Source organism: Patella vulgata, chromosome 3 (assembly GCF_932274485.2).
Source record: "Patella vulgata chromosome 3, xgPatVulg1.2, whole genome shotgun sequence".
In the NCBI taxonomy this organism is placed as follows: domain Eukaryota; kingdom Metazoa; phylum Mollusca; class Gastropoda; family Patellidae; genus Patella; species Patella vulgata.
The window spans coordinates 76,510,088-76,528,728 of NC_065881.2; the positions used below are offsets into that span (position 1 = coordinate 76,510,088).

Consider the following 18,641-nt stretch of genomic DNA (forward strand, 5'->3'; position numbering starts at 1 on the left):
GAAGAATTTACATAATGTCTAGGCTAAAATGAGCGCGCACCTTTGTTCAAAATTAGAATAGGCCCAAGAATTCGAGTTTATATTATGACTGTCAAGGTAAAAGTATAACAACAACCAATCGACCAGTGAGTCGCGAATAATTAGATGCCAAAGATTCTTTCTAAAGCCCAGATTATCTTACTTGGAGCAATGAGTTTCCGAAGCTTAGTTCCATGCAGAAACACACAGAAAGACGTCACCTAACATTAACACATTAATGTCACAGTCAGATATATCAGAAGAACTCGAAATTGGGTCATTTATCAGTATGACCCGATTCAACATGGCCCATGATTGGTCGATGCTTCATAGCATATACCTATTTATAATTATGATTCGCACCAGAAGAAGGGTCTTGTGTCTGCAAATCGGTCGACATAGAATGTGTTTGTACAGTATTACCATACCTGTATACCAAATCCAATGTGCAACTTCAACATAGACATTGTAAGCCCAAACAAACTGGACGTAAAGGATGTGAATAAGTTTGTGAAACGCTTGTTTAAAATAAGTCAAAATAAATACTGTTTAATAAGCCAGATCTTGGATTTACGACAATTTTACATAAAATGAATCACAATGAATGCGCAAGTCTTACGTCATTTGTTTTGTTTTAGAAATATATCAGTAAGTGGTATCTATCTTGGGAACATGTCCTGGGATGTTTAACTTAGTATCAAAGGATCTAATGATAACGCTGACTTGATTTGACTTCTTTATTTCAATAATGTAGGAACAAACATTAAAAATTATTACTGTTAATTCTAACAACCAATCCAGCACGTAGGAACATAACATATCATAACAGATTGTAGTCATTATCGCCATCGTACTTATTCACGTCTGTTTCCATTATCACGTGCCCATCTGTCTTGTACAGCGGTCTCTTGATAAGCTTGTCTATCAGTAATCTTGTCTGAGTTATGTTTCTACTTGAGATCATATATAATGGTCAAGGTGTTATCAAGAACCTTATTATTAGTATTTAACAGACATTCACAAATTATAATACATATAATAATGTCTAACTAACTAACTAACTTAATTATTAGATGTGTGTTACACCTGTCAATACCGTAGTCTTAATTAAAGATGTGTCTTTATATTTATCATAATCTGAAATCAGCTGATCATTATATACGGAGTTACTTGTCATAAATCAAACAGATGAAAGGAAGTTTAGTGGAAAGCAATTTTCAGGGAATGTATATATAAAGAAGGCGAAGAAGAACTGCAGGACTTGTCTGTGATATCACTTCGGTGGGAACTGGCGTTGAATAAAGCTGTTTCACACAGGAACTGCGGGACACATCTGTACTCACTTGCAGGATAGTATATTTGTGCCACGTCGTATAGCAGCCATGAGTAATATAGATGATAGTAACTCGGTAAGTGAAATTTCACAAGTTATTTGGAATGAATGAATGGAATGTGGTTTAATGGTACGTCAGCGGCAATCGGGATACATTGTGACAAACATAGTCTGACCTATACGAGACACATTAAATATAAATAATCGCAATCATAATATTATATAAAAAAAACCCCAAATATCATAGAGTAGTAAAGTAAATAGAGATTAAAAACAAATTACACAATACGTTTAAAAGATTTAAAAATGTTAAAGCGAGAATTTCATATTTTCTGAGAAAGTCAAAACATAATTATTTCTATGTCTTTTGCTCAATCGGTTGTCAACACACTATTATACGATCATAGGTATCATTCTCAAACTTAAAAAGTATTCACCCCTGCAATAATAACACAATTACCTCGTTTGTTTTTTTTATCCCCCCATGGAATAGCTATCTTCAAAAGGTTGGATTTGTAGTTGAAAATGATATTTTTGCCAATTTCTCAGCTGGCAATAGTGAATTATAGGATTAATAGGATTATTCTTTAACATGGTAGGACTGTTTATAGATACCATCTATTTTAAGGCTTTATTTTAATACATTTTAAAAATATAAATTGAAAATTTGCAATTGCAACTTTAACGAAGCACTGTTATTGCAGTGTAGACACGCCCAAGAACGTTTGTCAACCCGGTTATGTGCTCTACCAGAATATGAGAACGAGAGGGAGTGAGGGAGGGTTTAACGTCCACGCCACACAAATTACGTCATGTCTACATTTTTATTTTAAGAATTCGCTTGCGCGTAGGGGTCTATAGCAGCCGGAGGAAACCGAAGGTCCCGTAGAAAACCCACGAGGCTGTACAGGCGACCCTACTCCTTGTCGCATACAACCGGGGAATCGAAACCTGCACACCAGTTGACTCAATGACACAGCTTATGATACTACGCGCACGCGCTAACCGCTAGGCCATCCACCCCCTTCCCCAATATTTATATTATGAAGTAGACCTGTAACAATAATAGTTTATCAGACCCGTTGTTGAGACCTTTTTTTTGTACGATCCATAAAATATAAATTTCCTTAGCTTTTTTGTAGTGACTATTTCTTCCTCATGCCTTTCTTTCAGAACAATAACTTGATGACAGAACGACAATTATGTATGTTTCCCTGTCTGGCTATATGTGTACACACCTGTGATTGTTTTCCATAGTTTGTATTGTGTTTGTATTGTACTCATTCACCTATGGACAATTGGATTATATATGTAACACATGGCTATTACGATAATAAAAAGTTAAAATTTAGTAACATGTTCTTTTTATAACAAAACAATAATTTGCTGGGAATTCCATTTGTAAAACTATTTTGATGTAATTTGCTTTCCGTCTCATTTCATATCTGTGAACAACTGTTGCTAATTATGAAAACCAATCTTTGACGTGAATTCCTATTATGTTTGGACGAAACCACCAATTCAGTTATATTTATAGGAATAGTCTGTCGATCATTTGATGGATTCATAAAAAACCCCACCAAATCAATATCTATAACCTCTCAATATATTATATTTCAACGGAGGAATGGAAGTGGGTTTCAAAACAATTAGGCATTTCTTGATTCTAATAGTTTCTTGCACCTTTCTAGGTAGATGGTGCAGATTTCTTGCACCTTTCTCGGTAGATGGGGCTGATTTCTTGCGCCTATCCCGGTAGATGGAACAGATTTCTTGAGAAAACTCATAAAGAGAGACGGACAACCCTACGCTTTGCTAGGTACAATCTCAAAGCTGAAAACTCAAATAGGTACCAAGCCAGCCGCAACGTTTCAGACGAATAGTAATTATAAGTAATTATGAGTAACCAAAGATTAAATTAAGGACATTATTATTTATTTCTCAGTGAGATTTTGCCGACACTATTAACATAAGCCATAAAATATTTCAGTTATTTATAATGAGGTTGGTGCACCATGGGGCATGTTAGTATAAAAAAACCCAAAACTTATGCGTAATTTTAAAATCGTCATATTTATCTTAAACATTTGTGTCATTTTACGTTTTACTGATAGACATTAATGATCATCATAATACTGTTCTTAGAAAACGTGGGGAATAATATATTATTGGTTATAATGCAGGGGATTCTTAGAAGACGTGTGACATAAATGGTCATAATTAATATGCAAGCCTTTATAATAGTGAATTCTCAGAAGACGTCTGAAAACGGGAATGCCAATAGGTTAAGTATGGAAATCCCAACGACCTCTTCGTACATATTGATAATGTAATAGATATATCCCCATTTAAACACGTATGTTATTGTATCTTTCACAAGTGCGAAATAGATATTAATAGTTATGATTCATACGCAGGAGGTTACATATGGTTGGTTCCTAGAAGGCGTACGTGACATACTATGGTCATAATTAAAATGGTAGGTTTTAATGGTAGGTTCTGAATACTAATTGGTTAAGTGGAAATTTCCACAACCACTTGTGCAAATTAATACAATAACGTTACTCAGATTAGATTAGACTATAGCAACATTACAATAAAATATGTTAAAAATAGGAATTACCTATTGCACAGGTGGCAAGGGAAAGTTTAATCACCTGGAAATGTTTATGTATGTTTTTGTTGTTTGGTCTAAGATTGTGAAAAACTAAAATACGATAATAAATAAATCATAAAAGAGTTATACAGAATTGGATAGGTGTCTTAGAAATCTATGTGGATTACATTTGAAAATGTCTACAGATTAACCTGCATTTTATTGTCATTTCAAAATTACCAATTTTTATGACGAGAAACATTTTCTTCAAGCGGTGTCTTGTTGTGTGACACAAAAAAGATGATGAAACTTTATTCAAGGGATTCTGCTTTCATATGTCAAGATGACACGATAACCATGCATACCATCTGCCTTGCCACTTTGTAACAAAACAAAAGACAGCATATTCAAAACATGTATACGAACATGACATGTATCTTAAAAATAAATTGGGAATACCAACTACCTATACTGCTGTGGGTATTCCAAGGACAAAATGCAATAGATTACAATCACATGCTAAAGGTCGTCTTTAGTGCTTTAGGAATAAAATCATTTTAGCCATGTCATGCATTATACGCAAACAAAGGTTCCCCATTCCTTATTGCTTCTGATAATTTCTGAACGTCTCAATAAACTGAGCTGAATCTATAAAACGAGGCAAAAAGGTACATTCTCTTTGTTTTTATATTTTATATGCAAACCTCAACCATCTGTTACCAAAACATACCTGGTACATTCCGTGACTTGTTCTTGAACCGATTTTTATTTTTATCTTATTATTCAAGAGTTTGATATAATGGTTCCCCCAAACTTATAAGTATTATTCTATTACGTTACGGGGGGGGGGGGTGGATGGCCGAATGGTTAGCACGTGTGCGCTGTATCATAAGGTCTGTCATTGAGTCAAGTGGCGTGGTTTCGAGTCCCCGATTGTACATGGCAAGGAGTAGGGTCGCTTGTCCAACCTCGTGGGTATTCTCCAGGTCTTCCAATTTCCCCACACTGCTAAAGACCCCTACGCGCAAGCAAATTATTGAAATAAAATTGAACCATATGTTAGTTCCAAAATGACCTAATTTGTGTCGAGTGGACGTTTAATCCATTTCTCTATCTCCCTGACAAGGACAGCTGTCTAGTCAATCGGATGAGACGAAAAACCGAGGTCCCGTTTATACATTAGAATACACGTAAAAGATCCCTTGGCAGTTGGAATTCGATATAAGAGAAGGCGATAGTGCCGCTGCCTGGGCAAAATGTCCCTCATAGCACACTGTATGGCGTATGCCCGTCTTCATTAGCCCAGCATAGGATCAGAACAGTAGGACGTTAAACCCCATTTCATTTATTTGTACAGGCTTGCTTATTCTTTGTGTAAAATTTAAACTAGACATGCTTTGTTTTTACGTTTTCGAGCTAATCTCCAGCATTAATTTTTTTAAAATAAATACTAGGTAAAGTGTTGACGAACTATGCTATCTTTAGATTTCCGGGAAACACGATGTGTGAAAAGAACCTTATTCAGATAAACGGGTTTTTCAACTAGTCCCTATAAATTTAGGGACAAATTGAGCGAGAATCATTTCGGCCGCAAGACAAGAAGAAAGAAAGATACCTGTTCGACAAATTGAGCGAGAATCATTTGGGCAGCTAGACAATAAGAAAGAAAGATACCTGTTATTCACAAGTTATAACGAAGATGCCTGATAATTCTTTTGTAAGTTGATCAAATTTTAATTAGTTCAAAATTTATTGTCTGAAATCAAATTTTGTAATCAATTTTAAGAATTCAGTAACATCTTGATTCGTTTTGATTCATCTGGCGTGTACGGAGTTTTTATATTAATATGTCGTTAGTGGAACACAGAATCAACAGTTTCTCAATACGTGATGTAAGCAAATAAAACACCAAACTATATATATTAAATGAACACCTTTATGTCTTGCAAAACTCACGCTATGCTTCAATTCGAGGTTCTCTAATCAAACTGGATTATGAATAGAATTTAATATGTTTCCAGGGCGGAAGTGGCTGTTGTTTCGCTGGAAACAGCAATAGTTATGTCCAGAAAAGGCGGGGTCGAGTTTATATCGAGAGTCTAAAAGTGGGAGATGAAGTGCTAGTTATCTTCGGAGACGGACAATTGGGATACTCGGAGGTGTGGTGTATGGCTCACGAAGATGGTGACAAAGAAACGCAATTCGTCGAATTGCGAACAGCAACACGTGAAATACACATAAGCCCACGACATTTCATAGCCGTGATGAAAGATGATTTGGAACTGGACATGGTTATGGCCAACAAGATAAAGGTCAGTAGAATTTGGCTATCAAAATGACTTTTTTTTTAAACTTTAAGAACATTAAAAAGAATTTTCGTAAACTTTTAAAACGTTAAGGAAGACTTTTTTAAAATTTAGAATTCAAAACAAGGGCTTTCGTAAACTTTCGTACATTAAAAAGGAACCCATAGTCTCGTCGAAAGTGAATGTGAAATGAATTTAATTCTTAATGATTCCCGAAACGAGTCTATATTGTTTCATCTGGTATGTCTGGAAGGTCTGTAGAAAAGAAATACAATAATCCGAAATATGATCAAAACTGTGCCGTTGTTTTAGCCCTGACTTTTCGTATATGTTGACATTACCATATTATATATATTTGTTACAGATTGGTGATTATCTGGTTTCATGTGACGTTGATGTTGATGCTGATAGCGAAGGAACTATTACCAAAGAACCAGTGGTGAGCATCGAAACGATACAAGGCAAGGGAATATATAATCCCTTTACCAAAGAAGGGACACTTTTGGTTAACGGCATCTTGGCAAGTTGCTACGCAGAGGTCAAACCAAGCCTTGCCCATAATGCTTTGGCACCATTTAGGGCTATGTATAGCGTGACCCCAAAAGTGGTCATGGATGCCATCATGACCCCTAATGAGAGTGGAATTCCACACGTGCTCGATGCGGCATTCAATGTATTAGAACCGGTTGTTGCTGAGCATTAAACTGTCTTGATTAGAATTGCATGTTTATCCTAGACATTTTGATGCTTAAGAATTAATACTATTTTTATTAAATATAACCATGTAATTAGCTTTTATATAGGTTTAGTTTTAAATTTGATGCTTAATTATGTAATATAAAATCTGTGTAAATTATATAAGACTATACATGCAATTTATTTTAAAAATTACAATAACAAATAAATAAATGTGATAAAAATTACAGTCATAGGTTGTGGTGTTTGGGGTTGGAGGGCTGGGGTGTATCGGGGATTGGCATAAGGTTCATGTGGTATTGTAAGTATCAGCCATATCCAAACCTTTTAAAAGATTAAACACTTTACATATAAATGTACTATTTACTTAATGTAGTATTCAAAATGTTGAATTATAAATCCTTTTCTGTTAATTAACACTACATGGGACCAACCTCATAGCGCATACATCTAAAATCTATGTCCTAATGACTTAAAAGAGAATTATCGTGACTTGTTGAATGTCGAATATCAGTAATCAGCCTTTCTTTTTGTGTCTCTCCTCTCGGCTAAACCAGTAAACATATTATTATAGGTTACATGTCTAAGATAGTTTCTTGAATTAAGAACTGTTATGTTTGTTTATGAATTGATTATAAAATGTCAAGTATTAATGTTCAGTCGTATTTCAATTTATGGTTTCCAATGAATGTAAACAGTCTAATTTATGATGATTTAAAAACCTTGTAGTATTTTATTTATTTTATTTGTAGAACATTAATACCCATATACCATTCCTATGTACTTTTCAGTTTTATATCCCTTGATTTCTAACTTAATTCCGTGATTTTTTATTTGCTTTAAAAATAAAAATAAAATTGATGTTTTGATTTTGATGATATTTCTTTACGACCAAATAAGATGTTTAAATTATCCGAGAATTATGACAAACTTTAGATTTATATTTTTCAAATAAAATTTCTAAAGAATATATACATTTATTCCAAACAAATTTCTCAATTGATTTCAACACTTATTTTTTATAAACAGAATGAGAAAATGCCACTTTGGAGCCCACGTGAACGCTTGCTGTTTCATTTGTTTAGAGGGAATGCTGCTGATTCCTTGGGGTTTAAAGTCGTCGTTTCTGAACCGATAACGCTAACGCAGGCCTACTATTATTTAGATTTACATCCGCAATGGACCTTTAACGTGCTGACAAAGGCATACATAACACCTCATCCCATGTCTTGCACCTTTCTCGGTAGATGGGTCCGATTTCTTTCACCTTTCTCAGTAGATTGGGCAGATTTCTTGAGAAGCCTCATAAAGTGAGACAGACAACCCTACCTACTCTTTGTTAGGTACAATCTCAGAGCTGAAACATCAATGATATGGTTACCAGTCAGCCGCAAAGTTTTAAACAAATAATGGTTATAAAAGAGATTAAACTAAGATTAAATTTACCAAAACTCGACCGAACTAGTTTTAGGAGGAGATCATTATGTTTTTCTCAATGAAATTTAGGCGACATAATCGCGACGCTATTACAATTAACCATAAAATATTTCAGTTATACAGAATGAGGTTGGTGCAGCTTGGGGTATGTTAGTAAAAATAACCCCCAAAACTTATGCATAATATTAAAGTCATAATCCTTTAGTGGCATTTAGCAATCGGGAAACACATTAACAGAACACAGTTTTATGGGATACGACCACTAGTTTTATTCTAAAAGCAGGACGTTCCGACAAGTGTCCTCTTATCGTTATCAAGCACAATGACATTTAATAAACTTGAGGTCAATAAATATGAAATATTACACACTCTTATATATTTATCTTCAAGTATACTAATCTGACGAACACACTTAATTGCCACATCCCCATATTGACGTTGAACATAATCTTTGTCATTGTGCTTGTTGTTATATTGCATGACTTGTTGATTTCTATGATAATTTCGATTACATATTATAATCAAGAACCCATTTAAACATGTTTGTCATTGTACTTTTCACAAATATACATTAATGATCATAACTACATTGTTTTTAGAAGAAGTGTGGAATATATCTTAAAGGTTATAATTGAAATGCCAGAGATTACAAATGGTCGGTTCCTAGAATGGCCATAATTAAAATGCAAGCCTTTATAATGGTGCGTTCTCAGAAGACGTCTGAAAAAGGGTATGTCAATTGGTTAAGTGCCATTTCAACGACCACCCCTGTATATTAATTATACAACAGGTTGTTTGACCTATAACACCATTTAAACACGTTGTTATTGTATTTTAATAGTCATAATTCATACGCAGTAGATTACAAATGGTTGGTTCCTAGAAGGGGTGTGACATAATTATGGCCATAATGCATGCCGTTATAATGCAAGGTTCTGAAAAAGGGATTAACAATTGGTTAAGTGGAAATTTCCACGACCACCCGTACAAATTATATAATGCAATAGATTATTTTCGACAAAATACCGTATAACAAAAGGTGTATTGTTGAGGAACTATTTTTTAAAAATAAATACTAGGTAAAGTGTTGACGAACTATGCTATCTTTAGATTTCCGGGAAACCCGATGTGTGAAAAGAACCTTCTTCAGATAAACGGGTTTTTCAACTAGTCCCTATAAATTTAGGGACAAATTGAGCGAGAATCATTTCGGCCGCAAGACAAGAAGAAAGAAAGATACCTGTTCGACAAATTGAGCGAGAATCATTTGGGCAGCTAGACAATAAGAAAGAAAGATACCTGTTATTCACAAGTTATAACGAAGATGCCTGATAATTCTTATGTAAGTTGATCAAATTTTAATTAGTTCAAAATTTATTGTCTGAAATCAAATTTTGTAATCAATTTTAAGAATTCAGTAACATCTTGATTCGTTTTGATTCATCTGGCGTGTACGGAGTTTTTAGATTAATATGTCGTTAGTGGAACACAGAATCAACAGTTTCTCAATACGTGATGTAAGTAAATAAAACACTAAACTATATATATTAAATGAACACCTTTATGTCTTGCAAAACTCACGCTATGCTTCAATTCGAGGTTCTCTAATCAAACTGGATTATGAATAGAATTTAATATGTTTCCAGGGCGACAGAGGTGGCTTTTGTTTCGCTGGAAACAGCAATAGTTATGTCCAGAAAAGGCGGGGTCGAGTTTATATCGAGAGTCTAAAAGTGGGAGATGAAGTGTTAGTTATCTTCGGGAACGGAAAGATAGGGTACTCGGAGGTTTGGTGTATGGCCCACGCAGATGCTGACAAAGAAACAGAATTCGTGGAAATACGAACACCCACGAGAGAAATACACATAAGCCCACGACATTTCATAGCCGTGATGAAAGATGATTTGGAACTGGACATGGTTATGGCCAACAAGATAAAGGTCAGTAGAATTTGGCTATCAAAATGACTTTTTTTTTAAACTTTAAGAACATTAAAAAGAATTTCCGTAAACTTTTAAAATTTTAAGGAAGACTTCTTTTTTAAATTTTTAAAACATTAAAAAGAAGCCCATAGTCTCATCGAAATATAATGCAAAATGAATTTAATTCTTAATGATTCCCGAAACGAGTTTATCTGGTTTATCTGGAAGGTCTGTAGAAAAGATTTTCGGTATATGTTGACATTGCCCTGTTATATATATTTGTTACAGATTGGCGATTATCTGGTTGTCTGTGACGTTGATGTTGATGCTAATAGCGATGGAACTATTACCAAAGAACCAGTGGTGAGCATCGAAACGATACAAGGCAAGGGAATATATAATCCCTTTACCAAAGAAGGGACACTTTTGGTTAACGGCATCTTGGCAAGTTGCTACGCAGAGGTCAAACCAAGCCTTGCCCATAACGCTTTGGCACCATTTAGGGCTATGTATAGCGTGGCCCCAAAAGTGGTCATGGATACCATCATGACCCCTAATGAGGGTGGAATTCCACACGTGCTCGATGCAGCATTCAGTGTACTAGAACCTGTTGTTGCTGAGCACTAAACTGTCTTGATCAGAATTGCATATTTATTCTACATATTTGGTTGGTTACGAATTAATACTACATTTATTAAATATAACCATGTAATTAGCTTTTATATAGGTTTAGTTTTAAATTCGATGCTTAATTATATAATATAAAATCTGTGTAAATTCTATAACACTAGATATTCAATAACAGTAATATGAAAAAAATGATATATATTTTTGGGTAACATTGTCATTGGTTTGGGGATGGGCAGGGGTGGGGGTGGGGTGGTGGTGCGGTCAATCGGGGATTGGAATAAGGTTCATGTGGTATTGTAAGTATCAGCCATATCCAAACCTTTTAAAAGATTAAACACTTTACATATAAATGTACTATTTACTTAATGTAGTATTCAAAATGTTCAATTAGAAATCTTTTTCTGTTAATTAACACTGCATAGGACCAACCTCATAGCGCAAACAACTATAATTTATGTCCCAATGACTTAAAAGAGAATTATCGTGACTTGTTGAATGTCGAACTATTATGTTCGTTTATGAATTGATTATGTTCAATCGTATTTATATTTTTGGTTTTCAATGAATGTAAACAGTCTTAATTGCTGATGATTTAAAACTTTGTAGTATTTTATTTATTTTATTTGTAGAACATTAACACCCATATACCATTCTTATGTACTTTCCCGTTTTATATCGTAACTTGATTTGCAACCTAATTTCGTGATTTTTTTATTTGCTTTAAAAATAAATATGAAATCAAAATTGATATTTTGTTTTTGATGCTATTTCTTTACCACCAAATAAGATGTTTAAGTTATCTGAGAATTATGACAAACTTTAGATTTATATTTTTCAAATAATATGTCTAAATAATATATACATTTATTCCAAACAAATTTCTCAGTTGATTTCAACACTTATTTTTATAAACAGAAAGAGAAAATGCCACTTTGGAGCCCACATGAAGGCTTGCTGTTTCATTTGTTCAGAGGGGATGTTGGTGATTGCTTGGGGTTTAAAGTCGTCTTTTCCGCACCAACAAGGCTAAGAAGACAGTCACACGACATGAAATGAGGGCATTTTGCTGGGGCGCCGGCGTCAAGGCCTAGTATTATTTCGATTTACATCCACCTGGTGAACTCTAACGTTCTGCCAACCTCTTTTTTTTTTTTTATCCCATCTGAAAGATATGTCAAATTTTGATGAACTCTCTCGGTCAGTGATAGAACGCTGTACCCACTGGTTTGTGAGCCAGCGCCACACTCACTGAGCCACTATAGCCCCATTTGAACAACTACACTTGGGTAAAATGACCCACTGAATTATCGGTGTGGCATATGATTTTATTTAAAAAAGAAATAAGAGAGGGTTTTAAAAGGAGGATACCTTGATTTTTTAAAGACAAACATACAGTTATGTTGGTGTGTGTATATTTTGGTTTAAACAGTATTTTATTCAGAAGAAGATTAGTTTTTACAATTTATCATTTAAGAGAATATAAGTGAATAGGATGCAGTAACAAGCAAAACTGCTTATATGCAACTGTTTCCATAAGCAGTTTTGTTTGTTACTGCATCCTATTCACTTATATGTGTATATTTTGACCTGGCAGCGTCATATCGCCTTATCCTGCATAAAATCCCTACTTTCTATGGTTATTTTATAATTTGTACAAGGGTAGACATCGGGTTTTTTGCCTAATCCGAACAACAAGAGCGCACCTCCACCTGTAATTAGGTCATACATTGCAATCTCAGAGAATTTAAATTATTTCTAATCGAAAATGGATCTTGCGTGTAATCCAAAGCGAACCAAATCAAAGACTGGACGAAATTATCACAAACATTGAAAACATCATTATGACGAGGACAAGTGGTTAAGGGAGAGAGAGAGAGATAGAGAGAGAGAGAGGGGGGGGGGTAACGTCCACTTAACACAAACTAGGTCATTTCGGGACCAACATATGGTTTAATTTTATTTCAATAATTCGCTTGCGCGTAGGGGTCTTTAGCAGTGGGAGGAAACCGGAGGACCCGGAGACCCACGAGGTTGGACAGGTGGTTAAGGACTTCCAACCTGTTTCTCGTAATAGTGATGGTAAAAAATTTGGATTTGCAATAGAGGAGGTATTCACAAACAAATATTCATAAAGTGTATTGTATGACAAATCCTGTAAGCGATGATTATATAGCCAGAACCTCGACAGAATATATCTTTAATGTGAAAACTGATCCCTTCCACCTGAACGTCGACAAATAAAGGCTTCACCATGAAATATATGCCTCATAATATCATTGTTAGCGCTAGCTTAGACATGTTCTATGTAACTCGGTCGTGTGCACAACCAAACGGTTATTCCAAAATTCAAATCTGTATTTTTCCACGAGTATGTCTTTCCCAGAAAGCAATGTAATTTAAATGAACGAGTCAAGGTCGTTTCTGGTTTAAAACACAGTCCAATCAATATGTCCTTAGCCTACGCAATGATATAAATACGCTGATTAAAGCAACACTCCCTGTTAAATCAAACCCTCTAAAACCTGATATTTAATCTGCGAAAACCTTAGAATTGGACATCAAATATACACAAAAGCACCGCACAAATACATTAGTCTTCTGAGAAATGATATTAGGTGTTCTACAAACATATCCTGACTCGTGCACAATTTATTATAGCTATGTACATAGAGGATATTTGGAAGATAATATTAGGAGCCACCTGTTGCAATATTATTACTGTATAGAAAGGGATAATCATAACGAAATAAATCTGCCTATAAGGAGGTATATTCCCGAAGCAATGGTCCAATAAATCTCTCTCTGGCCATTGCTGGATTGGCTTCTGATACATGAGCTTTTGAGCCCTGTTTTAAGCGTTATGCTTTTGTAACGCAGTAAGCTATTGGTTGTTAATCAGACCATTGACCAGTCATAATTTGGAACATAAATTTGTTTTCGTTAAAGCAGTGTTTAGTGGGATTAGGTATGATCAAACGAAACACTGCGATGAGTATGATAAGGAGGTAAATTAATGACCTCCATGATATGGTCATAAAGTCCCACTTTCCAGAATATGCGTATCGTACGGTATGTTTGTGGAGTTATCTGGAATGTCCCTGTTTCGTTAGGGTTAGGGTTAGGATTAGAGTTAGGGTTTTGCAAACTGACTCTATAACAAAAGACCCGTGTTGACCTTTATATCCCCAGGATGGAGGTCATAAATATACCGAACGGTAAAAATAGATCGCCGTTTAACTTTTTATATGCCAATTTATTTCGTTATTATTATCCCCTTCTGCAATAATACTATTGGACCGGGTGAAAATAACTCATTGAATAGATGCTGATCGTGGAGGTAAAAGAGGTCCTTGGGTTCATATTGAAAGATGGTAGTTGAAGGTAACTCTTAAACAGATCAATGCACAATTTTCGAAGGAACAAACATGCCAAATTTAATGCCGATCGTACTAGAAGAACATCAAGATAAGTAGCGCTTCGAGACAAGTTTCAGTTCTCAGAAAGAAGTTTGTTTATAAAGTGCTCACTAAAGACAGTTATTTGGAGAGACGTTTGCTTTAATATCTCACAATAAAAAGTGACACGAAATCTGTTTAGTTAGCTTTCCACGAAACCTGTATTTCGATGACGTTTTAGAAAGTATTCATATTCCGGGCATATCAATTATCCAGACTGAGCCAGATATTACCAGAAAAATCTACTGTAGACCAATACCAGGCCTGACTCCATTTGCGTCAAACCTTCAAACAGAGAATTAATCCTGTTCTTGGATTTGATTTTACGATAGCTCATAACGATGCCTCACCGGGAAGATGTAAGTATTATTTATTTAGAATCATTTTTGCATGTGGTTCTATGTTATTGGTGTAGGTAATTGTTAAATCCAAGATGCGAAAACCTTGCGGGACGATATTGATTAAAAATCAAACCTTGATCGATAATTGGTACACAAGAACGTAGCGGTAGGGAGTGAATGGTTTAATGCGTGCACGTAGATCATAAGGTCTGTTATTGAGTCAAGTGGCGTGGTTTAGATTCACGACTGTCGGTCTAACATCGTGGGTTTCCCCCGGGTCCGCCAGTTTCTCCTGCAGCTTAAGACACTTACGCGCATGCGAAGTATTGAAATAAAATTGAATCATATGTCAGTCCCGAAATGACCTAGTATGCGTCGAGTGAACGTTAAACAGGTCAAATTAAGACTAGATCTTCTTGGAAGGACTTAACAGTCACAAATTACCATAGATTGGTAGTGATTCATGCAGAACTGAATTATGTATACAGGATGGATCTAACTATTAATTTAGATGTATTACAAGCACTTGATATCACTTCTTGTTTATTTGGCTTAGACTTTTTTATTTTGTGCCTTTACTCATAATACCAGAACCAGCCTAAGATAATAATTTGTTATAAATTTAGAGATCTTCTGACGATTATCCGTGCTTTCCTGGTTACGGAAATAGTATTGTCACCTTAGAATCGGGAAGAACTTACATAGAAGACGTGAAAGTGGGTGATTTGGCCAAGGTGGTGTTGGACAATGGAAGTTTTGGTTATTCAGAAGTTTGGACCTTGGCTCACCACAATCCAGCTACAGAAACCAACTTTATCCAGATCGAGACAGAGAACAGACGGCTAAATATTAGCCCTCGACATTTTTTGGTAGTGAATCGGAACAACAAAACATTAGATTTAATGGCGAAAGACGTACAGGTAAGTCACAATGTGAATTACATGATAATTATTGAAAAGGTGCATTGTTCATTCATTTAAAACCTCTAACTGTGGGAGGGGAGGACTCGAGTTATTTCGAGTTATACTTATAGTGGAAATTCACATTTCTTTTAGATATTTATGTTGTTGTTCTGTTGTAGGTTGGAGATGAGTTAATCGTTTATGACGAACTGCTATACAAAGATGTCGCCGGAAGTGAAAAAGTGGTCGACATTGAAGTCATTGAAGGAAAGGGCGTTTTTGCGCCTTTCACCAAACAAGGTCGACTGATTGTAAATGGTGTATTAGTGTCATGCTATGCTGAGGTTAATCCTTCCCTTGCTCACACGGCCTTGGCTCCACTCAGAGCTATGTACGATGTTACACCAACTGCTGTCATGGATACGGTTATGACCCATAACGCAAACGGCGTTCCACACGTGTTTGAAAAAACGTTTAATGTTGTAAAAACTGTTGTTACCGAGTAGAGACTGGGATTATTGTACTTAACAAATAATACATATACATTAAGAATTCATATGTGGATATTCATTCTTATCAAGTAAATATTATTTTATTCCTCTTTATACGCTGGTCCGACCCTTAGAATTATTTTATTTCTTTGTAGTTTGTATTTAAGATTTTATTGCTAAAGAATTTTGCAGTTTTTCTTAAATTAAAGTTTATTGTCTGAAAGATTCTTTCTTGTAAATTTATTTGTTTATTGTTAATATCCCCCAACCGCACCCCACCTTATCAATATTATCATGAGCAATGATTGTTGTTCTCTAATTGAAATCTGTTGAGGTCAGAATTCGCCGGGTACCCGTTGATAAAAGTGTGTTTAAATCTACAAAACAATGCCTAAATGTGCAGACACAGCCCTAATGTTACTTGAAACCACAATAACCCCATGAGTAATGCGCTGGTTCGCTAACCCTGGCGTCGGCCGAGAAGAGCTATGTACGATCTTACACCAGCTGCTGTCATATGGATACGTTCATGACCCATAACGCAAACGGTGTTCCACATGTCGTGTTTAACACAACGCTTTAATGTTGTAAAATCCCTTGTTACTGAATAGAGACTCGGGTTATCTTAATCTCTTAAAAAGAAATATGCATAATTTATCTTTAAGCCATCAAATGTTACGAATCCGATTTAGGTGATAACTTTTCCTATAGTGGTGTTTTGAAACGTAGTGACCAAATTCAAGAGATGTATGTCTATACAACTGTTTGTATGTAAAGGGCGAATAACTATTCTTTGGGGAACCTTAAAATAGATGAAATGGTTAGTCCATTCTACGTTGCTTTTCTTTAAATTATTATTTTGTCGTTTTTGAGTCAGCTATTTTTAATTACTTCCGCATTGTCTTCTGGGATATGTCTATCTTTGTTTATTACAAATTGCGCCGGAAACCATTATGTCCATATAGTACCCGACTAGTGTACTGATTGTGTCTTAAATATTGGATATTAGGATCCCATATTTTCATTGTAACATAACAACATCAATATTGATTGAAAGGGACCAAAATTGAATGCAATCCTTTGTTAATTTCCCTAAAATTGAATTTAGTACTCACAACTGACCATAGTATATTTTAAAAACATGGTTTAAAATAAACTAAATGTCTCAGTTGAGATGCGGGGCTTACCGTCCACTCTACACAAACTAGGTCATTTCGGAATTATCACATATTTAAAGTGGATGAGGATGGTGATGGGGCTAAGTCGGTTGGTGTCTTCAATATGTAAAATGGGGCCGAAATGAAATGAAATGGAGTTTAACGTCCTACTGTTCTGCTCCTAACCCGGGCTAATGAAGACGGAAAATGGGGTCGCATTTGTGCTTTGTCTCATGGTGGGTAAGAGTATTTGCCTATTCTGCATTAAACTAAGATAAAAATTAGTGGTGGGGACAGTCCATGCGCGGGCGACTATTGGTAAAGAGGGGGGGGGGGTCCTCCCACGAAATTTTTTGAAAACTAGACGCTCTGAAACGCACTCTGTGGGTATTTTCAGCATCATTTTCTGGCAAACAATTCTATTCCCTGAGGCAGCAAATGATACGAAATCTAATCTAAAGACAAATCTTCAAGCCACCGTTCACGATTTATTCTCTCATGTGCACTACAAGAACTAGAAATATTTACACTACTGTCGTGTTCGAAGACTACGTAAAGTCTTTGAGCAAAATGTGTATTCAGTTGGATACACAAATGTACAGGCCTACAAATCTTTTAATTTATATAAACTAAAACAAGCCACACACACAGCTAAACATATCAATATATTCAATCCCAAGTCAAATAAATGTAACATTTTACTGTATTATTCATTGGTGATTAAAAATCCGATTGCAAAGGTGAATTTTCCTACGTTAATATTCAAAAATGGTGACCACATTGAAATAATAACTTTTTGCTTTTTTTAAAGTTAAATCTAAGTGTTTATATTGTTCCCATAGCTATTTTAATGATTCACATGGTACCAGTTGTATTATATTATCTATTTTGAATGTGATAGTGGTGATGTTATGTTAGAAATTGCGTGTTTGGAATTTTATAATTTGCATGATTTATCATCCAATATACCAGATAAAAACAAAATCTCAGTTATTCCTCAACCCTTTAATACCCAGCGTATCAGATATGCACACCTACATGATATACATATTATTATATTCCCTATTGAATATTTTAATTATTTACTGTTATAATATGAATTATCACTTATTCCCTGTTAAATAAAACTCGGTTACCGGGTGCAGCTGTACAACTTCAAGGACCCTGGCCTCAAGTGCCTGGGACCAACTCTACACTTTCTGAACTGTCAATAATGTGGTGGACACACTAACCGAAAGATTCGGTCGAATCGTTCGGCCGAATCAATCGGCGTCGAAATTCGCCTAGTGTGTCCACTGTCATTCGGCCGAATGATTCGCCCGAATCAAACAGGTTTGATATATTCGGCCGAATTATA

The 18,641-nt window shown here is 35.3% G+C and overlaps 1 protein-coding gene and 1 long non-coding RNA gene across 2 annotated transcripts; both read left to right on the forward strand.

Annotated features, from left to right (window-relative positions):
• Positions 1-5,434: 5,434 nt before the first annotated feature.
• Positions 5,435-16,354, forward strand: LOC126815103 (uncharacterized). Its single transcript, XM_056099327.1, has 6 exons — positions 5,435-5,664; positions 5,969-6,259; positions 6,618-6,949; positions 8,510-8,531; positions 15,361-15,654; positions 15,816-16,354. The coding sequence occupies exons 1-6, from the start codon at positions 5,647-5,649 to the stop codon at positions 16,140-16,142; spliced, it is 1,284 nt and encodes a 427-aa protein (XP_055955302.1). The 5' UTR covers positions 5,435-5,646; the 3' UTR covers positions 16,143-16,354.
• Positions 9,102-11,686, forward strand: LOC130012309 (uncharacterized). Its single transcript, XR_008787733.1, has 4 exons — positions 9,102-9,116; positions 9,497-9,728; positions 10,033-10,326; positions 10,597-11,686. It is a non-coding gene; the product is annotated as an uncharacterized LOC130012309 (long non-coding RNA).
• Positions 16,355-18,641: the final 2,287 nt, after the last annotated feature.

Bases quoted from the DNA above. Each gene is read 5' to 3' on its own strand.
- LOC126815103 (XM_056099327.1), top strand. The intron at 8,532-15,360 runs GTATGTTAGTAA...TTATAAATTTAG, and splicing joins TGAGGTTGGTGCAGCTTGGG to AGATCTTCTGACGATTATCC. The intron at 15,655-15,815 runs GTAAGTCACAAT...GTTCTGTTGTAG, and splicing joins TAATGGCGAAAGACGTACAG to GTTGGAGATGAGTTAATCGT.